The 23429-nt window shown below is 49.7% G+C and overlaps 1 protein-coding gene and 1 long non-coding RNA gene across 3 annotated transcripts; one reads left to right on the top strand and one right to left on the bottom strand.

Annotated features, from left to right (window-relative positions):
* Positions 1–8241: 8241 nt before the first annotated feature.
* MID1IP1 (MID1 interacting protein 1) lies at positions 8242–10037 on the bottom strand. 2 transcript variants are annotated; one of them, XM_030020466.2, is made up of 2 exons: positions 9868–10037; positions 8242–9520 (listed from the first exon to the last, which is right to left on the bottom strand). In XM_030020466.2, exon 2 carries the CDS (start codon positions 9376–9378, stop codon positions 8887–8889), a length of 492 nt encoding a protein of 163 aa, XP_029876326.1. In that variant the 5' UTR covers positions 9379–9520; positions 9868–10037; the 3' UTR covers positions 8242–8886. The 2 variants fall into 2 exon arrangements, with proteins under 2 accessions (XP_029876326.1, XP_029876327.1); XM_030020467.2 differs by having other exon boundaries at positions 9822–9947.
* Positions 10038–10167: 130 nt separating this feature from the next.
* LOC115343892 lies at positions 10168–18855 on the top strand. Its single transcript, XR_003924320.1, has 2 exons — positions 10168–10649; positions 13800–18855. It is a non-coding gene; the product is annotated as an uncharacterized LOC115343892 (long non-coding RNA).
* Positions 18856–23429: the final 4574 nt, after the last annotated feature.

A 23429-nucleotide genomic window follows, 5' to 3' on the forward strand; every position in this document is an offset into this window, starting at 1 on the left:
TCAACGGGCAATCCCTCCTCCTCTTTCCTGATGGTACAGGCTCCTGCCTGCACCCTCCGGTGTTTTCCAGGCGGCTGCTCTAAGAGTAGGGAGGGAAAAGAGGAGGAGAGGTGGAGTGGGGCATGGCAAGACTCCAGTGCCACTGGGAGGGGACGAGAGGGAGGCTGGCTGGGAAAGCCATCGCCATGCAGCGCTGCCTACCCAGCAGAGAGAATCGGGCAAAATTTGCCGGGAGAGGCTGCCTCCCTCAGCTCTCCACCCGTGCTGGTTGCAGCAGCGGCAACAGAAAATTTCGCCTTACACGGCCATGTGGAAGCAAGAGAAGAAGCCTGGTTGTTCCTACAGCGCAGCCAGATCCTACCTCCTGCAGAAGGAGAGAATCGTGCCGAAATCTGCGCTCCTCTAAATCACAACCCCCAAGGGAAATGGTTTCAGCCTTGTTGGTGGCCTCGGAGCGTATCTGCTGAGAAGGGCTCCCCACAAAATACTCTGCCTTTTTAGCCAGTAGCATCTTTGAGGGCTAGCAGAGACCTTATTTTCAAACCTCCCAGTCGCTTCAAGTTCACCTCTCGAGGTTCCTTGAAGAGTGGTTCCAGTCCCTTCAGGAGCAACCGGCTCTCCTGGCTTTCAGTCCTCAGGTCGCAGCCTTATTTTGCATGGCATCCTTTAATTAGAGAGCAAGAGAGACCTTGTGCTCAGGGCGCTCTCAGGGAGGGCAAATCCCAGGCTCCCATCCCTGCGTCGAGTCCTGGGACTCGGCGTGCGTCGGTGCCTGCACACAAGATGAACCCAGCATTCCTGTTGCTCTTTCCCTCCCACGCACTCCATAAATGTTAAAGCCTGCCCTATCAAGCAAAATTGCTACCGTGGTGTATTTGGCATCACTGTCCCGTACCACCTTCTAGGTGCTCTCCAGGAAGCTGGGACACAGAACTTCACTCTGGGAGAATTTCCCTCACCGGGAAGCCTCCCGGCAGCTTCTGAAGAAGCGGAGTATCTCGCTCTTAAAGACGACGTGGAAGCGCGTCTCCTCTCGGTGATGGCCACCGCGAGGGGATGGAGGCATCCGGGTGCCAGAGGGCTGAGGTGTGATCAGCCCTGTCCCCTCAGTGCTTGCACCAAGCGGTTCGTGCCGCCTGGCCGAGTCCCGCTCCCCGCTGCCCGGGAGGACGGCACGGGGAGCCCGGGCTGCCTCCGTAGGGACTGCAGGCTCCGGCGTGAGCGGCGAGCCGGCCGGCCCCCGTCGTGCCATGCCCAAATCCTGCTCGGGATCTCGGCCCGAGCAGCTGCCGGTTTCAGTGATACTCAAAGTCATCAGCATACAAATCTCTTTTGAAGACGGGACTCAGGCGACGCTTTCACAACCCGCTTAATCCCATCTACGTGAAAGCGGCTGCCAAGAGGGGAGGTCCCACTCTGCCTCCTGGCAGCACGTTCCCAACCCTTCCTCCACGCCAGCCCCGCCGCGAATGCAGCTACACCTTCTGCTGAATGAGGGAATTAGTACAGCCGAAAGCTTTTTTTCCTCTGCTAATTTTCCGCTGGATCAGCTCCCTGCTCTGGTAACTCCGTCGCCGCGTGAGCGCCGGTGCCAGCACAACGGGAACGGAGGGCTCACGGGGCCGGGGGTGGGGGACGGGGGACAGGACGGGACCAGCCCTCTTGGCGCTGCATAGGCTTAGGTCAGTCGAGAAATAGCCACCTCCGGGTCTTAAAATACATAGCCCTTTGAAATATATTGCATGCGTTCTTAGTTTGGTTTTAAAAATAAGACTTACATGACTGCATTCACCTAGGTGAGGAATTATTCTAGCCTTTGCTAAATATCGTACTAACAATACCAGTGAAAGCTGAAAGAAACCCACCGCCTGTTTCATTACAACCAGACTTCTCGACTTCTTTAGATGAGGCATTTTTTGCATGACGCTGAGCTTGAATACAAAAGCCAGCATCGTAAATGCAAAGGCCACGATCTGCCAGCTCCCTTGCTTTTCCTCGTCGCCGTACAGGCTCGCTACAGGGTATATTTTCCTCTCAGTGTGACGCTACAATTAATACTAATGGCAATTATTAGGGCTCCTCAAAAGATGAGCACAGCACCCATTAGCAACAGAAACCAGCTTTCTGCATTGTTGGCTCTGCCTTCAGCACAGCTATTTAGGCACTCAGATATTTCTCAAAGTATGGATTGGTGATCAGCCATCACTATTAAAACATTTTCAAAAAAGCAATGCCTCCACATGAAAAATAACAGGTTAATAAAAGAAGCCAGGTTTAATTACATGATTCAAACAAGGAAATATCGTTAAATCACCCAATACGCTGTTATTACCAATTACAGTTCAGTTCAAAACTGAGACCTGTCTGCGTGATGAAATGAGATTGGTTTACTAGGAATTTCAGGGAGGAAACATCTCAGAGGGATGGGAAAGGGAATTGGGAAGGACACAGGGACAAGTCCATAGGAGAAACAGCCTTCAGGGAATGAAGGAAGAGTACGTGAGGAGAAGTGGATGGACAGCACACGTGGGAAAGCAAGAAGCAAGGCAGGTGGCTTGAGCTATCCTGAGCGTTACCCACTGGTGGGCACTCGGATAAAAAAAATTTGTGTGAAGTCGATAGACGTTTGGCTGAAAGAAATCCTCGTGTGGGCTGTTCACAGCTGCAGGAGCAGGCTCCTCTGTGGTTAGCAAGCTTGATAACCGTATTGAGTTGGTGGCTTTGTCGGCTTCAGCGGTCTAAATGGACAATTTTGTAACTAGCCCTGCAAAAATGCCAAATACCACCGTACCTGTCAATATACTCTAACTAGTGCATATCTGCATAACTCTTCAGTTAGTGGCATACAATCAGGCTCAGGCATTCCCATTTCCAAATGGTCTGATAATAAGGATGAAATGCGAACTAACTTGGTGCAGAGTGCAGGAAGCTCTGTAGGTTGCTTATCCCCCCTGAAAATTGAAGAAAACCAGACTTCAGTTCCAGACTTCCAGCGGAGGATGCTCATTCCCCTCTTTGTGATGACAAGTCTGGGGAAGCCATTTCAAATGTGAGTAAGATGAAATACAATACCTCAGAAGCACAGACTTTAAAACTTGAAAAAATGCTTTTGTTGAGGTACGTCTAATTGAGACCTTGTGTCTCCTTGGGTCTGCATTTAGACTGTCTACCTACAAAAGAGACAAGGGGAGCAGAATGTTACGCCGAAATATTTGAGAACTAAAACTATTTCTTCGCATACAAAAAAAGTCACTCTCGCATTCCAGTAAAATTTCCTCCGAGTGTGTTATAAGTGAAACCAGCTGACTGGCCAGGCTTCCTACAGACTCACTAAAAAACCAGGAAGGGTATAGTCTATCTAACATATCTAATCTCTGCATTGAAGCAGCCTCCATCCATGCAATATCTGCTTATTGGCAGACGAGTGCTGACTCAGCAAGTCTTTAATCTCTCAACTCCCAGGTGTTTTGATAAACCACGAAAGCTGTCAACTTGGACGTGAAATAAATCTTTTCTGCCCCGAGTGTGGTGGAAAACCTTTGTGTACAGGCACCATCGCTCCCGCTCAGGAGGGATGAAAGGATGCTCCATCATTTCCCTTTCTTTGCTCCCAGGGAAAAACCACATCGGTTACGGGGTGAGAAACCTCCCCGTTGCCTTTCTCCCTCCCCACCACAGCACGATCTGGAGGAAATCCCTGAAGGAAAGCTTCACCTTGCATCCCTCTCCCCGCTCCAGCACGTATGCCAGCGACCAAACAGCAATCCCACAGCAAGGGGGTTGCCATGCTGCTGCTATACCCCGAATCACGGCTTTAGGCACTCTGCCCGTCTTCTCAGTTCAAATACAGATGCAAAGGGAGATGCACTTAAAAAGGCTCAGCTAGTCTTAAGTGGTGCATCCGTGCCTGTCAGACATCAACCCTGTTGTTTGTAAACCAAAGTTGCTAAGGTAAAACAGGCCAGAACAAAAAGAAAGAATTAAATTAGAATCAGACATATATGTAGATAAATGCGATGAAAAGATACAACGCTTTAATTGATACTATGGCAAACCTTACAAACATCACGAGGTAGACTCATTTACTCTTTTGTGATTTAATGCAGAGGCACCTGTTTTCTCTCTAAGGTCTCCAAGCTTCTTCTGTGCCATCTCTTCCAGGACAAAATTCAAAAGCACAAAAACTAGAAGGTGTTTTCCTCATTCCGTCACTCCGGGTCAAAAAAGTATGACTGTGTTTGAACAGGGAAGGAATATTACTTTTTATAAAGAGTGTCAATTCTGGCAGTTGGCTACCAACAGAAAGGTACACAATTACTGCGCTCCTATTTGCAAATTTCCTTTTGGAAAGGAGTTTATAATTTCATTCCTTAAAACTAATTTTGACCCAAACTTGTCGTGCAAGTCTGTGGTCTGGAAGGAAAGTGATTTTGCAACATTAGAACTAATGCATTCAGGTATTTCTGCTTGTTTAGAGGTGACAACAACAAATAACAGAAAAATGCATGCAGAGCTGGAACTGCTTTTGCAATGCTCACCCTGCTTGCACTCCCCTCAGATTCTATGGCAGGTTATAACCCATCATGCTCTTCTTTTTTCCCTGTGTGTATTATCACCTAAGGTGTTTGAGCTCTTCAGAATATAGTACCCATCACACTGTTAGCTAGATATAAATAATAAAAAGATTTCATGTTTAAAGATATAAATAATAAAAAGCAGTACTTCCAGACAATCCTCTCCCATACTCAGTGCTTCAGGGAAGTTAAGCCTGTGGGAGAAAATCACTGCAGACTTTTCCACAAGGTGATAAACTGTGTACCAAACCCACCAGCACAAAGAGGAGAAGCTTGCTACCCCTTTCTTTTTTCCTTTTATTTTTCCTGGTAGAACAGGGTGCAGAGCTTAACTCCATAATGATGAGAACCTAATATAACCTTCCATCTGGCCACTAACGGTAGTGCATCTTTCAGCAAAGCTGAGCTACTGATGACTCATGTGTCTCGGTGCAAGAGCCTGTGCAGGGGAAAAACAAACCGCAAAACGCAGATATCTTGATCTATTTAAAACCTTCTGAAAGAAAAAGCTTTCAGAGGGAAAGTAGGAAGATGAGAGCCTAGCCTGACTCAGCCTCACCTGCCCCCCCCCCCCCCCCCCCAAGCACAAGGGACTGCAGCAGGTGGGTCTAGTCCAAATGGGTGTCAAGATACTGATTTCAGACTTTTCATCTGCTCCTGGGCAGAAAGGGGTACGGCAGCTGACTTCTGGAGGGGAATGGAGAAAACTTTACGGTGCCAGAGGCAGGCGTGATTCCTGAAATGCACACGTCGTCCAGCACAGACCTGCCATCCATCCAGGGCAGCAGCCAGCGGCCAAAGCGGCCTTCGAAAGGATGTTCTTCCCATGGGACTCACGCCCATCCCCAGCGCCCTTATTTGTATACAAATATATATACATATCTTGAGACAAAAGCTTGGCTTCCCCCCCCCCCCTTCCATTTGCCCTCCTGTTCTTCCGTATACACAAAAATAAGAGTTGACTCATAAACTATAATGACACATATCGGGCACTTCTATATATTAACTGATGCATCCCATGAGCAATGTCCTTGAGGCTCCTTGGCTGTAACACACCTTCTGCTGTGATCAATTTGTAACTGCAAACTGTTCTCGGTCTCATTATTTATTACTCTTCTAATGTCTGCCGTACTGTATATTGAGTCTATTTCATTTAAGCGAGCTAAAAATGACAACTGCTTCTCATGGTGCACGTGTATGTTCCCCTGGTTTGTGCACGGTTACGGTAGTTTGGCAAGTTGTCTTTATGTTCACTTGTTGCTTGAAGATAAAGCCACTTGCCAAAGTATTTGACATCACAAAGATACTTTTACGTTAGACTGATGTCATTTGTCATTATCACTTACAAGTATCAGAATCACTTTACTGGAGCAGACTAAAGGTTTGCTGAACTTGGTGTCCAATCAGGAGCACTTAAAATGATCCAGTCCTTCAAAAGAAAACGTAACTCCTAATAATAAACCTAACTGCATTATATAGCACCACTAATGGAAATTTTTCCCAAATCAGCATCTAAGGTACAAAATCTGAGCGTTAAGACTCTGCAATCTTATCTTTGCTTACTGCAATGTCAGGAGCTAGCATTTACATAATTGCCTGACCACCCCACCTTTTAGGCTAAGCTGTTTTCCACAGCAGCCAACAGCAAAGTCCCGTCCCTTGTCCTTCGCGTGAGAAATACATCCCTGGTTTTATCTGTTGGTTCCCCCCCCCCCCGCCGCATCACGAGATCGCTTTCTTGATCCCAAGCGCCTCGATCTTCTCCCACGACCTTGAAAAAAGGGGAATTCTAAAGCAGCTGCCAGGTGGGAGGTGGCAGCGTCTCTTCTGCTGGTGCGAGTCTCAGCAGTTTCTGCCGCGGCTGAATTGGGATTACCCGGGCGGCCGCCAGCCGCGCGGCCGGGCCCTGCATGGGAGCCATGTGCAGTTCGGCAACTGCGGGTTAGTCACTGACGCAAGGCAAACCCTTGAGTCACAGTATCACCCTAACTCCTCTGTTACCCAAACCTTTACTTGTAAGGAAATGCCAGCCTTGCTGCCAAATAGCGCTAGTTTTGAGCTGCCCTTTCAGTGCAACTTTTCTCTTGTCTTTTTTTAGGATGCAAAGGGAAGGGATGCAATATTCACGGTGACGCTGCACTAATGTAATGCTATTTTTCTTGTGTTACTCATAACCTAAATCAGCACCACGTTGTCTCTTGTGCAACTTTTAAACAGTATCGTCTAAATCCGCACCAGGAGAAGTTACCGGGAGTTCAAGAGGAATGCTGTTGAAACTGCGCGAGCTGCTTTTGTCTGAGGTTTTACCGGCGCTCCCGAGCAGAGGTTGTAATGTGGTTTTCAGCCGGCTGAGCGCAAGGCAGAAGGGAGCCGCAGAGCAGAACAGGTTCTCCCTCTCACCCCCACCTTCAGGAGAGCAAAACTTTACCGTCCAGCGTAAGGCACTGCATCTTTTGCTTTACGTTAGTCAGACTACGGCAAGACTGGCGAGCTGACATGTTAGGAAACCAGGGTAATCCCTCTCCTTGTTCATGACTTTTTTCCTGGCAGCTTCCCAAGGGGGGAGGGGAAGAGGAGTTAAAAACGTTATGAAAAGAACAAGCATCGCCAAGCTAAAAATCATCCGGCCTTACGAAGTCCTTCTTTACCCTAGAAGGGAAAACCTTCTAAAATATTTATTTTTAAACATATACGCAGACCGATTGTTTTAACTATACAAACATCTGCCAACTAGTACCATGTCTGGAGTGATCATGCTTTACTACAGTGTTCTAACAGTTGGGCTGAAAAACAAATTGCTAGGGAGTATCTGAATTTAAGCAAAAATATCCTTAAAGCTGAGAGAAAAATTCTTCTATTTTTAAACGGAAAAAGAACACCAAATAAGCCCTAAATCTGATGGCAATAATTCAAAGTGAAATTTCAGTATAAGGAGATGCCTACAAACTTGGCGTTTCAGTGCCTGCGAAGAAAACTTCATAACTTATGGAAAGACATACATATTTATTAAATGGTTATCCTCTGTGATACGCACGCAGTGTATTGTAATCAGTAAGTACACTTTTAATATTAGAACTTAGTATTAGAACACTATATAGACACCCAATTCTGAGGCACATTAATTCAGCAAATGAAAAAAAAAATGCAGAAAGAAATCAGTACTATTTGGGTAACATAAAACCAATTAATTCCTAGTATCCAAGGAGAATTACAGAGGAAAGAAAGTAATGCCAGAGATGAGGGAGGCAAGTATCCCAGACCTATTCGGAGGGAGAGAAAAGAGCTCCCCACAGTACATTAAGATACTTCCCGAAAAAAGCAAGAGTCATTCCAAGGCTTTGCTCCAACCTCCATGAATTGCTGCCTGCAAAGTAACCATGACTCGGTCTTCTTGGATTTTGTTAACGGGGCACTGACCTTCACGCCAGCATTCACGCAGAGAAACTGGACTGTCCGGTTGGCAACAGCTTACCAAAACTCAGGCCATGTATGGTGCAGTTAATACAGTCGTTCATCCATTTTAGATACGCCGACTTAGCATCACTACGCAATTGCTCCCTTTGGGGGGGAAAAAAAAAAGCCACAAACCCCCTCTCTCTTGCACATGCAAAGATTTCTGTGTCTAGTAAGGCAGCTCTGGAAATAACTTAGAAGAACAACAGAAGAATTCCAGATGTTAAAAATATCATTTAATTAAAGAAACATAAATCATACCAAAAAGTTTAAGTCACTTTTAGTTAATACATTCGTATTTATTTTAGAATATACTCTACATCTGAGTAAAAAAAGTTTTAAATAAACTCCAGTACATGTACAACCGTGGGACCTGCCATCCGTCCCGCGACAGAGGGATGCTCATGAGCCCGCTGGGTTCCCTCCTGGGTAAGAGAAGCGATTTTACGCCAGTTTTGTTATGTTCATCGGCTCGCCTTGAGCCTCCTATCCGCCAGCTACGCCACCACCTCGTACACACACACACGGGCTCGGCCCCGAGCAACCGCTCGCCCCAGACCGTACAATAACAACAAAAAAAAGAAGGAGGGGGGGAGGGGGAAAAATAATAATTAATAAACTAGTACTGATTAATTTACACCTCTGTCTCGCTTGTGCGTTGGTAGAAAACCGGCCGCGGTCCTGGGAGCGCTCAGGGAAGCCTCAGCCCCGGGGGCGCAGCCCTCCTCCTCCTCCTCCTCCTCCTCCTCCACCGCCGCGGCGGCAGCATCGCCGGGCGGGGACCCGCCGCTCCGTTCCCGTTCCCGTTCCCACCGGGCCGGTCCCCGTGTGTGCCCCCCCCCCCCCCCCCCCCCGGCGCTCACTGCCCCCAGCTGCTGAAGCCGATCTCCTGCTTGTATCTGTTGGTGAGGACGTTGGCCTTGCGGGTGAGCTTGGAGAGGACCGAGTGGAGTCCGCTGAGGTGGTAGTGGAACTGCTGCTCCAGGTCCTCCTCCCCCTCGCCCTCCTCGGCGGGCCCGCCGCCCAGCTTGTCCTTCTTGCGGGTCGCCTCCTCGCCCGCCGCCGGCTGGACCACCCCCCACTCGATATCGTTGCGGATGGATTTGAGCAGCATGTAGTGGCTGTACATGTCCCTACGGGAGAAGTAGGCGCCGGGGTCGCCGGCGGGCAGGGGGGTTTCCCGCTGGGGACAGACGGCTCCGGCCGCGTCCAGCTCCTCCAGCAGCAGCGGCACGTCCCGCAGCAGGCTGGGCACCATCACCGTCTGGTCCATGTTGTTGACGGCGCCGATGAAGCGGTTCATGGCGTTGAAGAGGGAGTACTTCTGGCTGTACGAGTCGCAGATCTGCATCGTGCCGGCGGATGGTAGAGCTCGGCCGGGTTGGGGAGTTGGGGGGGGGGGCTCGGACCGCGGGGCTCCTCCGGCGGCGACCTCCTCCTCGCCAGCGGCACCGGCCGCCCTCCGGGCTCGGCGGCTGCTCCCGGGCTGAGTCCTGCTGGGAAGCGCCGGCGTTAGGGGCTGCTCTCCCCCCCCCCCCAGCCCGCCTTCCCGTCCCGTCCCGTCCCGCCGCCTTTATCCTCGGCCCTATCTCCGTTTTTAAGGCTCCCCCCCCGCCCCGATCCCCTCCCTTAAAAAACAAACCCAAAACGCCCCCCAAAAAAAACCCAAAACCCAACCCCGCCACTCCTCCCGGCAGCCACGCGTGGCGTGCGGCTGGGGGGGGGGTGGGGGGCCGCGCCACGCCGCTCAATTAAAATTCAGTCCCGTCCGTCCCCCCCCGCCGCCTCCCTCACCCGAGCCGGCGTGCCCGGGCCGAGGCACCGCGGGGCAGGCACCCACCGTGGTCCGCAGCCGTTCTCACCGCCGCCCCGTCAACCCGCCGCCGTCGCCCGTGGCTGCGCTCCCATCCCCGGCGCCGTATTTATAGCGCCTATCTTAAAACAAGGTGTTCCCCCAGTGCCACCCCCCGCGCCCGCACGCCAGATAAAGGCGGCGGGAGGCGGCCACCCCCCCCGCCACGGCTCCGCCTCTCGCCCCGCACCGGGGGAGGGCACCGCGACGGGAAGGGAGGGCGCCGGGACCGGCCGGGCCGGTGGAGCAACCCGGGCCGGCGGCTGCAAACCACCCCCCCCCCCCCCCTCCAGGCGCCGGTAACGTCCTACCCGCCGCCCCCGGGCACGGCGCCGTGACCGAGAAGAGCTTCACCACCGCCCCCCTCCCCTCCTCGGCGACAGGGCTAAGCGGCCCGCAGCCGCTCGGTGCCCCCCCCCCCCCCCCCGCCACCGACCGGGCGGGGCAGCGGGAGGCGCGGCTCCGGGGGGGCGGGGCCGGGGCGGTGAGTTGATTGACAGAGCAGGCGGCGGGGACACGCGGGCCCCGCGTGCTGTCCGCGTTCGCCCAGGCCGCCCATTGGCTGGCGGGCGCGCGGCGAGCGTGACGGGCGCGCCGCCCGCCTTCCCCCCCCCCCCCCCCCCCGCGCCGCGTGCCCCGACGGCAAATTAGAGCGGGACGGCGGGGAGGGCGCCGGGGCCGGCGGAGCCCCGCCGGCACGGGGCCAGGCTCGCGTCGCCGCCTCCCAGCAAGCCCGCCGAGGAGCCGCGGCTCGCCGTGCCAGCGCTGAGGTGCGCGGAGCGGGGAGGAGGAGAAGGGGGGGGGGGGGGGGGGAGCGGGCGCGCCTTTGTCCGTCGGCCAGGCCTGCGGAGGGCCGCCCGGCAGCGGCCGCGGGGCGGCCGGCATCACCCCACAGCCTCACCTCCGGGCCCAACCAATCGGCGGGCAGCCCAGCGGCCCGGCTCCGCCGCCCCCTGCCAATCAGCGAGCCTCGGCAGCAGCCAATCGAAAACAACAGTTCCCCCCCCGCCACGCCCCCCGTCAGCCGGCTGGCGCGGGGCTGGTCACAGGCCAGTTGGCTGGAAGAGCTGCCGTGGGTCACGTGGGGCAGAACGGCTTGGGGACGGGGGACGGGGGGGGTGTGTGTGTGTGTGTGTGTGTGTGTGTTGAGCGCGTTGCCGTGGCAACGGATCAACCAATAGCCCGAGGCGGGGGCGGGCCGCAGCCTTCGGCGCCTGCGCGGTGGCGGGGCAAGCCCGCGGCCGCGGCCCGGAAGGGGACGGGGCGGCTTTGCGGAGGTGTCCGGGGCTCGGCCTCGCCCGCGGCTGGCGGGGACGGGAGAAGCCCGGCGAACGGGGCCGGCCTCAGCCGTGCCGGCTGCCTCCGTGCTCCCGCAGGCTCTCTGGTCCATCCGGCTGCTTCGGGTTTCTGCCCAGGCCGCGGCCCGAAGGGAGGGAGGCCCGGTTGACTGGGCACCGGGTGGCAACCGGACTGCCTGAGGGAGGAGAGCTCGGCGAGCGGCACCGGCGCTGGCAAACCCTTGGGGTTAAGCGGAGATACGGGCTGGTGTCGAAATCACGATCTGTTCGCAGATAATTCATTGCGAAAACAAACACACGCAAAAAAAAAAAGAGAAAATCATCGCACCAGGCCGGAAAAGTGGCCACAACATGTATTTGCGTCTTTATGTAGACACAGTGCGTCGTTAATGCACTGTTACCAGTTTCACGGCCTTTAATTGAAATGCAGCCTGTGCTGAACATTCAATACATTGGAAAAAGCGATAGATCTTTAGGGAGAAGAGGAATTGGTTTATTGTCCGACCTCCCTGTCCAAATTAACAAAAATATTAAACCACCTGAACAAATTTAAAACTGAAGGTTTTACCTGTGGTTAGAACATACTGGCTGGGGAGGAGAAAAAGTTGACAGAAACAACCCAGCTTGAAGCTGCAAATGGGGGAAGTATGCGGTTGTCACAAAAGCACCAGACGAGGAAGAGCCGTGCCTTCAGTGCGATGATACTATAAAAATTACGACCTGAGCATAAAGTAAATTTCGCCCCTACCTGCCCTCTTTGTTCCGCAGAATGTAGAGCCACACGGTCTGCTTCCAGCTTCGGCTGTAAATGTTGCCTCATTTTTAGCGTAGTGCTAATACAGTGCTGTAGCCTGTGCAGGCATGCGTCTAACCCATTAGGCTGAGATAGATCATACTCAAGTCAAACTTCACAGCATAAGGCAATAGGCTTTTTTTTTTAAACTTCCTTATGTTCTGATCGATTTTGATATGCAGTGTAAATGTCTCTGGTACGTATAATGTATATCATTAACACAAGCCTGAGTAGGTTTGATTGCTCTTTGGTTAGAGTGAAGTAAAGGAGCACGTATTTCTAACTCCAGTGGTATGTAATTGCGATGGCTGTGCACACGAGAAAAAGAAACGGCGCTTTTCTTTTTCCCCTCCTGTTAAGAAAAGATGATCCCATATGTGGCACAAACTTTAACATGCAAGTGGCATTTCTTTAAAGTATTTCCTCTTCAGAACGATCTGATTATTGTGGCCACGCAGCACCTGGAAGGGGAATCAGCTGGAAACGCCTTGTCTCGTGTCCTGAGCAATGAAGAAGCTTGCATGTTTGCTATCTGGCAGTCCGAGAAGGTGTGAACGCTTTCCTTCGCCCAGCACAGGGTCCTGGATAAGGAAACCAAAATGACAACGTGCAACAGTAGTCTTTACCCAGCACCGCAAGTGCAAGCCCAGCAGTGTGGGGGTGAAAACACCTTTCCGCTTGAATAGATTTGGTACTGCTATGCAGGAAAGGAGGAGTCACATATAAATTACTGTATTAGCTGAAAACTTTTCATTTTCCCTGAAGTGAATGAGAGCTGGTGGTGTTCAGCCCTTTCTGGACGGGGGCCTTCTTTCTGTGGCTGACTCCTGAAGAAGAACGCGGATGAACTATTGCTACTGCTACTTAGCTATTACTGTTACTGAGCTGTTACTATTATTAACTAGTTAACTCAGCTGTACATCGGTATTTAGCCACAGTAGCACTAAGGTTAGTGCTGCAAAGGCTAGCTATAGTAACAGTGCTGCTAGTGGCCTGTCTCCTCCAGCAACATGAGCAGCTGCGCAGTATTTTTCAAGAAAAGACAGATGATTCTGTCAACTTGCGTGGGTTTTCGTACCATTTGCAAGGCCTGTTTTAATTCTCTCTTCAGTGGCAACAGGATAACAAACCGTCTTTGTTAACAGTTTTCCCAGGATGCATGCTGGCACGAAATAGGTGCCACTGGCACGTTGCAGACCAGCGATGGCTACACTTTGGCGGTTAGGAAGTTGTTCTGCTGCGCAGTGTTTCCAAAATAAGATGAGATCTTGTGTAGGCGAAAAGTGATAAATATGTGCAAATATTTAATGTTGCATTCTGCAGCCTGGGAACACCATTTGGGCCGGCCTTGTAAGAGCAACATCTCTTGGGAATTTCACTTCCTCTCGTAATCTGTTGTCGATGTGACATGGCAGATTAGAGTTCAGCCTCGGAAACTGCGAGTCGTTTCCTTCTATTCCTATTTGACATACATTTTTGCTCAAACTTGTGAACTGCTTCCATCATTTTGGGTAGCAGTACAGATGCACACATTTAGCACTTCTCTCTTCTCCTTTTTCTTTCTGAAACGGAGTCCAGTTGTACCAAACTCTGAACCGAGGAAACCCGTCACTTATCATCCAGAAGGAATGTATGTAAATTTATCGTCTTAATTGATGCCTCTCCATGAGTTTCATATAATCAGCCCTTGTAGCTTAATGTGCTAATGATCAGGGTAAGTAGAAATCTAATATGTTAAAGGAATGCAGACCAATTTTTGTGAGTCCTGCTGACATCTGCGGTATAACTTTTGCAAAGATTTACTCATCTCTCTTCTGTCTTTCACTTAGCCGCCTTTTCCTCCTGTTTCTGTTGGTCCTCTGCGAGCAGAGTGATTCTCCAAAGCGGACAGAAACCTCTGGGAAGGCATGCAGAGGGGTCAGGAAAAGGACATTTGGAGAAGGGAGCGGCAATCCTAAATCCCCTTTCCCTCTGGCACGCATGCAGATCTGGGCGAGACTGCACATTGCCAGAAGCGGCACAACAAGGGCTCCGCGGCGTCGCGTCTCGGTGCAGAGGAGCAGTGTTTTGTGTGCATGGCGAAAAGCAGGAGCTCTGCTGGGAGCAGTGCTGGGAGGGGGGGGTGGGCAGCCATCTCAGGCAGCTCCCGTGAAGCCCCTCCAAGTCGCCTGGCTCTGCAGGTTACAGCTGGGTCTCTCCAGGCCCACCAAGTCCTCGCTTCCTCAGAAGCATTCCTGGAAATCATTGCAAAATGAGCTTTGATCTGTTTGCCAGTCACTGTGTATTTGCAGGGCCTGGGATCCCTCCCAGGCGGTGCTCAGCTAGCACCAGGAGGTCAAAACGGGCTGAACCCCGCCGCGTAAAGGAGCCGGTGGGATAAATGGTGCCACGGCGTTGTTCGCATGGCGTGTGGGTAGCATCCCTCTCCCCTACCTTTTGCTATAGCCTCATCCGTTTCCCCTGGAAGCTGGTTGGAGCAGGCACTGTGGCGTGCAGTGCCCAGGACAGCAGCGGCCCTTTCCAAATGGCTCCTTAGTGCTGCCATAATAAGCCTGATAAATAAAACATGGCTTGCAGACACGGATTTACTGGAGAGGGCTAAGGGGGCTGTAGCTCCCTCATTAGTATCTCCCGGTGCAGCGTGTGTGCTCCTCATTATGTGGCACAGTGGCAGTTGTCTAGTCATCCACGATGAGGCTGCAGCCACTCCAAGGATGCGCCAGGGATCCCAGGGACCTTTTTTTTTCTCCTGTGTTAATAATAGGAATTTACAAGAAAAAAAAAAAGACCTTGAATATGAAAAGGATGAAGGGGGAAAGACTGCAGCGCTGAGTCTGATTTCCTCTCCCTTGCGTCTCTGTAAGTCAGCAGCAAACACAGAGAAATCCATATAGCCGTGCTAATACGGAATTGGCATGAGTAGGATCAAGACCTCTGGACTGCACAAACTCTTATTTTGGGCAGCTTTGTTTCCCTTCAGTCTAAAATGCTGCTTGTAAACTCTTGGCCGAAGTATAAACTCATCCTCTCCCTCCCATTTTTCTTCTTCTGTTTAAGGGAAAAGAATCAGTTTGGCCGATTTCAAGTCCCTCAGAGCTGGGTACTCGGGAATCTGGGTTAATCTGAACAGGGTTTGTGGAGGTTTGATCCAGTTTTTCTTTCCGGCCATCATTTAAATCCCTCTTACCTCTCGCATACAAGCTGCAACTGCATCATCGCAGTAACCCTGTGACCGAGAGGCATGAGAGTCTCCTCTGAGACTGTAATCTCACTCTAAACAGCTCTCTGGCGGGTGCTCGTGAGTGGCGATACATCATGCAATTTTCTCCTTTAGAGGCTCGCGGTGTCATCTCCACCGTGATCCCTGCCCTGCCTGGTCAGTGCTGGTAAGCCAGAGCCCGGGGCCAGCCTGGGAGCGGGTTCCTGGGCCAGCACCGCATGGCTGGGGCACATGCGGGGTCAGGAACGGCGTTAGCAAAATCTGCCCCTTCCTCTGTGGCGCCCTGCCCACGCTCTGGCAGAAAAGATATCTTTTTAGGATGGCAGGAGACTTTACTGGCATAGCAAAATAATCTTCAATAAACTCATGACTTTCTGTAACGGTATTTAATATGCAGATAGCCAAACGAATGCCACCATGATATATTTTTATGGACAAATATTATATATTAAGCCCTGATTTATACATTTGAGCGTAATACCTGGGGCTCTGAGGAGAGCCTTTAATCTCTGTCAGCGAGGCAGCACGCATGCTAAAACGCCGAGTAAATCTGCACAGGAGCGGTGAACCGAGCGCAGCATATATCAGAGTTCTTCCGCCTGATAAAATTAAATACACAAGACCACCTTTCTGTGACATTAACGGTTTGATACGCAGGGGCTGCCATCAGGAAATACGGATCTGCGCTTCCCACTCTGACCCTAACCTGCAGCGTTCCTGCTGCTTCTGCCATCCCCATCCCGACACGCGGGATGGGTGCCACCTCAAGCTCCCAGGAGAAGCTCCTGGGTGAAGGAAGGGTCTCTGCCCGTGACTTGCCCCCTCTCCTCCCATCACCCTTGCCTTCCCTGTGACTGCCTGGGTGCAGCCGCCCTATTTCTCCTTCGTCAGCACGTGGAGTAAGGTGAGCGTTGGCTCAGCATGGGGTTCTGCATTTAATAATCTCACCAGCTCAACTGTTTTTATCTCAATCTCCCTTCTGAACTGATAAATCTAAATTGCACATTTTCTAAACCGCTTAGCTTAGGGGTAAATCTTGCAGGTATCCTCAAATGACTAGCTGGTGTCTTCTGCACCTGTCTAGCACCATCTACTGTAGCTTTTTTATACTGTTTTCCTTTCCCTTCCCATCTGCAGGCTTACGATTCCTGCAGGAGCTGCCTTCATCCCGAGGGGTTTGTGGAAGAACGGGAGCTCTGGTTTTCTTTGAAAGGCCCGGGGCTGGCATGGTGGTGAAACAAATACAGTACACGTTCATCCTATAGATTACGTTTCCTCGTTTTAAACCAGTGACCCGATTTTCAGTGCCTAGCTTGCTGTTGATAAATTTTACACTCTTCTCAGTGCTCGGAAAGAGAAGATGGAGCAGAACAAAGGTGGCCCACCTTCACTGAACCTTTCCATACTAGCTGGTGGAGCAAGAATTAGGGACGTGGCAGGACGAGGGGCTGGTGCAGAGCTTTGTGTGCGGAGGAGAGGGCCTGCCTGGGAACAAATCTTCAGTTGCTGCCCCGAGATGGCAAGGGCGAGACATCAGCTTGGATTTTCTACCATCTGATGGGGAGTTATGGGGCGGGACTAGAGGCAGCAGGATTTTCCTGTGAAAGTCCTATCTCTTCTTGTTACGTTCAGTATGAAAAGGGAAGCTGCTCTGAAAGAATATCCTACTTTTTCCGAGCTCGGCAGTTCAGAGCTGACATGGAGCGTTATGTGTCCTTATTATAGGCACTCCTATTACAATGTGGTTTTGGCTGGAGGATGTTGTATGGTTAAAGACAACTATTACAACCGAAAATAGAACCAGAGCTTTCCGACTGCTACGACTATTATGGATTTGTATGATTAATATTTAGTTGCTTTACAAAAAGCACCGAAAGCTGGAAGTCAAAATCAGAGCAAAGTTGTGCTAAGGATTGCGTATGGTTTTTTAAAAAAAAAAAAAAAAATCTGTTCATAATAAGTATTTCTGTAGGTGATAGATTAACATAAAAATACTGCCAGTCTTTTCCAGGGCTGTAAAACACAAAACAAACTACATCATACTTTTTTTGTTGTTGTTATTGAAACCCACATTATCTGTTTGAAGCTAACTTGTTTCAATAGCAAGTAATATATTTTTCCACAGTCCTTGTGAAAACTGGAAATGAAGTAGATTTGGCAGCTTAGCCTGTGAAGTTCTGTGGCAAATCTGCAAACTGAAAGACCAGAGGGTTTTGTCCTGGCTTTGTTTCTTGATGAAGTTCTGAAAAGAGCTAAATTAAATCCATGCTTTAGCCATATGTGCAATTTTGTTCTACTGGAATAGCTTATAGCTGTCAGTGAATTTCTCCATACTCCCAGCATTGTGTAAGGGATGATACAAGAGCCTGAAGATTACTCTCTCCAGTAGTACCATGCATTCGCGAGCTTAAAATTATTACAACAGCATTCTTTTCATTTACATGGCTGGAGAGAATCTGCTTTTGCAGTAAATTTGTTTCAAAGCAGATTTCTGTGTCCATCGTTATTGGTGGTTTACAAGATTTCTCTTATTTCCCCCCCCCACCCCATGTGGGGATGTGGGAGCAAATGAAATAAACCCATCATAAAAAATAATTTTGTCCAGGTGGAACATAAATCAGCCAAAAAAATATTATTCTACATGGCAAATAAAAAGCATATGCTGTATTATTTAAAGCACAGCCTCCATATTCACATACAAAATTAATGCTACAGTGGGAGGTAAAACTGATGGAGGCAGACAATGAAAATATTAGGAGTAAAACATGATGCCAGGAACAATTCAAGCAGAGCCACTTGCAGGGTCATGGTCATATTCCATTTCAAATGGGCATGGAAATACACTGTGGGTTATTCTTCTCCAGAGATGCACAGATAATAAGCACCTGCTCCCCATGTCTACTCTTCCCTTTTAACTGTTGATTTATTGGATGTTTCTGAAAGCTGTGGTCAGGCTCGTGAGGGATATATAACGTGGTGCCTGCAGGAAGAAATGGGAGCGGGCAGACGAGCTGCCACGCTCCCCGTCACTACCTCAGGGTGAAGGGCTGAGCGGGGTTCAGAACAAAAGCCGGCTCCTCTTCAGCTTCCAGGCGAAAAGACCCTACCAAAAGGTAAATCAGCAGTCTCCCTGTACTGGCTGTGCCTGGGTCACACCTAGGGAAGTCAGTAAAAAATCCTAAACTACGTTCCTTGCCTCAAACTAGAGTAAATGGTGGGTTCAGAGGAGGCACATACAATGTTCAGAAGTCTAAGGCACCAAAAGGGGTCTTCTCCATCACTAGGTACTTGACTTCCACAGCATCAAGGAAACTACTGGAATATATGTCTATAAAACATACTATTGCCTGTGTTTTAAGGTCATTTTCAGAACAACATTAGGAATCCAGCCTTCTTACATGTATAAGAAGGTACGTACCACATACTACTACACCTTACTACATTGGAGACAGTACCACCAGCAAATTTTTTATGCTCATCCTAGTTCTCCCAGGGTCGGGGTGGGGGGCTTCATTCCATTCCTCCCTTAAACTGACAAACAGCCTCACTAAATAAGGGATGAACATAATCTTCAGATAATGTTGAAGCTGGGTCACTACGAAGAGACTTTGAATTGATAAGATGTTTTTCTGTGTAATTTAATAAAAAAAATCGTTGCACAGAGAGCTTGCTTGGTGTAAGTTATGCTTTTTCACTATTCTTTGACATTTTCTTCTCTGCAGCAGGACTGGAGCTTTGCAGCTATGAGGTCTTGAGATGTTCCAGTCATGGAGGTCCGTGAGATTTAAACAATACTGCCTGCCCCTTTAGAAATGAAAGAAAATGCTGTTTAATTAAAAATGTGAATCTGGAAATGCAGGGCTATTGAGAATCACTCTGAGCTGCACATTTTACATACATGGCTAAGAAAAAGGTCCACTGTAGCAACTGAAGTAATGCAGCGTTCAGTTCCCCTATGATGGTAAGCAGTTTATTAACCTAGAACTACAAAATCATTCAAAATGACATTTGGCGATGCTGAACTTCTGACACAAATCGCCCGATGTAAGGAAACCGAGAGGGCAGCCGCACAGTCTTCCCCTGAGCTCTGCCGTGTCTTTAAACAGCAGCAGGAGAGGTACACTGGGAGCCAGGATCGGAAAGATAAAAAAACAGTGTGGGAGCAAGAAACTCTTGCATTTTAACCCTGGCTGCCGGAGTTTCAGGTGTTAAGCAGTCACAGTGAAGGCCAGGCTTTAAACAGAGATCCCTGTGCTCATTCCTGAGCCCCTTGGACCTGACTTAAGCACCCAAAAGAGCACCGAGGTGTTTAAAAACCAAGTCCTGATGGTGCAAGCTGGGTTGCTTTGAAATAGGATCCTTAAGGTCTGACCTTGCAAGTTCACGATGGAGTTGTGAGCAAGCCCCACTTACAGCTCTACTCATGCTACCTCTCAGGCAAGGCAAGGACTGACTCCTTATTTACTCTTGACTACAAGGGAACGTAACCTTGGCCACCGCATTTGCTTCAAGGACCTGTTGGGGCCTTCTTGCAGGAGCGGGGCTCGCAGGACCCACCTCCTTGGTTGGACTCGGCATGGAATGAGGAGCAGCACGGCTGCATCGGTGCGGAGCTTCGCCCTTGGCGTGATGGCGTGAGCCGCTGCGCTAGCAGGGCTTGACTGCTTTTGGGATGCGAGCTCGTGTCTCTGTGTGACCCTGCACTACACTGCACAGGGCTGCCACCTTGCCTGGGACTAGATCAGGGACCTCTGCACCGTGTTGTGTCCCATGCTGTCGATGTGTCCTCTCTCCATTTGATACACCTTGTGCTTTTTCAAAATGAAGTTACAAAGAGTTTCAGGGAGTACACCTCACCGCGAGGCTCACGGTAGATTTTATAGCCCAACAGTTGTATTTCTTTTTGCATAAAGCTGTATATTCTCTCCTTGTCAGTGCCTTGTGCCATCTATCCTTGACCATCGTGAACCAAAGACCAGGTTTTTCACTTCTGCATGTACCAGACCTTAACCAAGGTGTAGTCTGAACGACACAGAATTACTTATATGCACAGCGAGGCAGAAAAAGATCATCCCTTCCCACACAGGCTTCCCGATCCGGGTTCAGATTCATCACCACTCGCATTGTAAATCCCCCAGAGATGAATCTGCCCCATGTAACATGAGTGGAGGGCAACGCTGGTCTTCTCTGCCACCAGTGCTTGCAGCAGGTTGCCACAGACCTGGTACCCAAAGCTTCTCAGTGGATTTCCAGGTGGGCTGCTGGCCAGATGGATGCACGGGCAGAAAGGAAAATCAGGCAGACCTTATCGCTTGCCTGGCAGGTTGGTTCCTGGTCATCAGAGGATTTTTAACTCCATGTGAATCTTTTTCTTTGACAGACCAGTTTCAAGGAAAATGTGTTTCCCAGCCTGACCTGCACACATGCATCATGTCTGCTTTAGCATGTAACTGGAAAGGAGATTTGGGGCACGGGTCTGGCAGAAAGCACTGCCAAAAGTACAAAGTAAACATACCTCCCAAAATGGGGGGAGGTAAATTTACTCTCTGATCGCTTTCAGCTCTAGTAATCTCAACTGGTCCAGTAATCTCAACTGGTCCAGTAATCTCAATTGTTATAAATAACACTGCAAATGTTCTCCAGCAGAAGCATTCTCTTTTGGCTGACGGCATCCCTTTAAGACACTGTTGTGCTGAGTTTTTGCTGTAGCCAAACAGGACTAGATTGAAATCAATAGCCCCATTTCACCTGTCACTTACTTAAGCTTGATTTGAACCCATGTTTGTAAAGCTGAAAGGCTTTTCTAGTCCATGGTTATTGTGCCTCCCACGTCCAACCCACCTGTGAGAATTTCACATTCCTACATCTTAAAAAGAAATATGATGGACTATGTAGGTAAATGTTTGTTTTGTTTTAGTATAATTAATTCAACAGGTTTTCTGTTATTAAGGCTGGGCTAAAATGGGACTGCTTGGAAAGCAGACATATCTGCTCAGAGCAGAGACTTTCATAGCTCATTCAGAGTTATTGGTCTTACCCACAATATTAGTGATAAAAATTGATTATCCATTCCCACTTGCTTCACAATCCATAGCTTTTTTTTTCATTCATATTATAAGTTGGTTTATACAGAGTGAGACAGTGTTATTTAAATAGCCAAGGATGAGCGTAATACATCTTACTTGCTAAAAGCCCACTCCAGCAGAAAGCAGCATTTTTTCATGTTAGCCCCGTCCTGTCCAGAAGGTAGAAATAATCTGGACTTGGCAACTGTCACAGCTTCTTTCAACTCTGAAGAGAAAATACACTTCGGTCAGTGTATGTGCACTGCCCACTCAGGCTTCCTGCTGCCTTTTTATTCCCAAGTGCAAAGTTTGGGACTCGATAGGGCCCCATCATTCGATGAACAGTTATGCTGAGCTTCCTAGGGGAAGGTCATTTTGGCACTGTCACCAGCATCTCATCGAAGGCAGGGGAGAGGGGGAAGGACTGAATATTGCAAGGACGGAGAGAAAAATTAACGGGAGGGACACAGCTCAAAACTTCTGCAAAACTTTCTGAGTGAAAGCTCTGGTTTGGAAGTCATGCTTCAGCAATATGGGCTCACCTGCTCCCAAGGAAGGGGACCATGCATAAGACATCTCCAAGGGGATCACATCATGATCATTAGCATCCAGAGCCTTATCCACTCTCTTGCAGCTGTAGAGGAGAGGAGTAACATTCCTGCCACCAGCTCTCTACGTTCCCAAGCATTAAAAGGACAGAGCAGTTTGGATGTTGCCTTCAGATGAAGCTGTAAAAGTTGCAGTCTCCAACTTTAATTGATTCCTTGAGTCCAACAGTTAGATATGGTGTGGGACCAGAGGTTATACTTAAGATGGGGTAAGCTATAGCATTGCAGTTGTGAGGAGGACAACATGACCTTATTGACATGACCGTAACCTTAACTCCCTTGCAAAAAATAGACAGGTAACTTACTGGCCTGCCCAGCGATCAGTGTTTTTGACTGAGACCTAAAAGATTTTGGTTATTTGATCCAAAACTGCATCCTGGAGATTCCACCTTTCCCTCTGTAACTCCTTGTAGCATAAACAGGTATTATCTGTACACAAAGAAAAGGGAGAACAGACTCCTAATAAAAATACCTCGCAGCTGAACTGCATGGGTGGTAGCTTCCCTCACACAGTAAAACAGCCAATGCATAGACTGACGTAAGATTGAAAGGAGAGGTGTTTCCCCGTGGGACTATTAAATGTAAATCTCTTTTTGTTCAGTAAGGAGATGAGACAAGTTTTTCCACCCAGTTGCTGGGTAATCTCTTCTGGGGTGAGGACTGCTTGTCTCGTACAGGATCTAGAGCTCCTGAGGGCAACTGCAGAGCAAACAACTAACGCCAGCAACAGCAATAAGAAAAATAGCCACCTATACATCCACACCGGCCTTTACGGTCTCCTCGCCTCCGGTATTTCAGAGCTGCATCCGATCTTTAAGGCGCGATCTCTGCGGCCGCAGGTTACCCCTCTGGTTTGAAGGCGGGAGAGGAGGTCAAGCGAAAGGGCAGGGGGATGCGCAGCCCACTCACCCTCCGTGGGATGCCCACGGGCAGGCTGTACCCGCAGCCTGTACCTGCTTCTGGGGGGGTCGGGGGGGCCGGGACCAGCAGCCCGGGCTGCTCTGCCAAAACTGACGCTGTTTTGCCATCTAGTGCCGCGGGTCCAGATTGCAAGAGCCCATCGCCGCCCGCCCCGCTCATGGCCAGGCTCTCGAAGAAACCCACTTTTATGGTCCAGCTAGAATTACAGGAACTTCAGCCTTTTTTTTTTTTTTTTTTTTTTTTTTTTTACATTAATTTGCATCAATATTTTACGTGCCGTAATGGCTGGATAACCCCGGCTCAAAGAAGCGGTATTTCGTGTTGTCGATAGGAATGGGAAGGGGATAAATCGCCGGTGGCCGCGTGAGCTATCTGTGGCTCGCTGGGAAACCCTTCCCTCGCCCATTAGTCATCGCCTAAAAGTAGATATTTTGTGTCATTCGGATCTCCTGATTTAGGGCTGAAACCGTGACGGAGCCGAAGCCATTAGCCGAGCGCCGCTGCCGCCGCTCAACTTGTTTGGCAAATGAGGCTCCTTCGGGTTGTGAGGGATGTGATTTACACGGGGAGCTTGGGAGCAGAGCCAGGTGAATCGCTTTCAGTGACAGCGAGTAATGAATTTGATCAATTTTGCAGGCCCTCCCC

The sequence above is a fragment of the Aquila chrysaetos genome, chromosome 7, assembly GCF_900496995.4.
Source record: "Aquila chrysaetos chrysaetos chromosome 7, bAquChr1.4, whole genome shotgun sequence".
Taxonomy (NCBI): domain Eukaryota; kingdom Metazoa; phylum Chordata; class Aves; order Accipitriformes; family Accipitridae; genus Aquila; species Aquila chrysaetos.

Excerpts from the sequence above, each read along its gene's own strand:
- MID1IP1 (XM_030020466.2), bottom strand. The coding sequence starts at position 9,378 with ATGCAGATCTGCGACTCGTACAGCCAGAAGTACTCCCTCTTCAACGCC.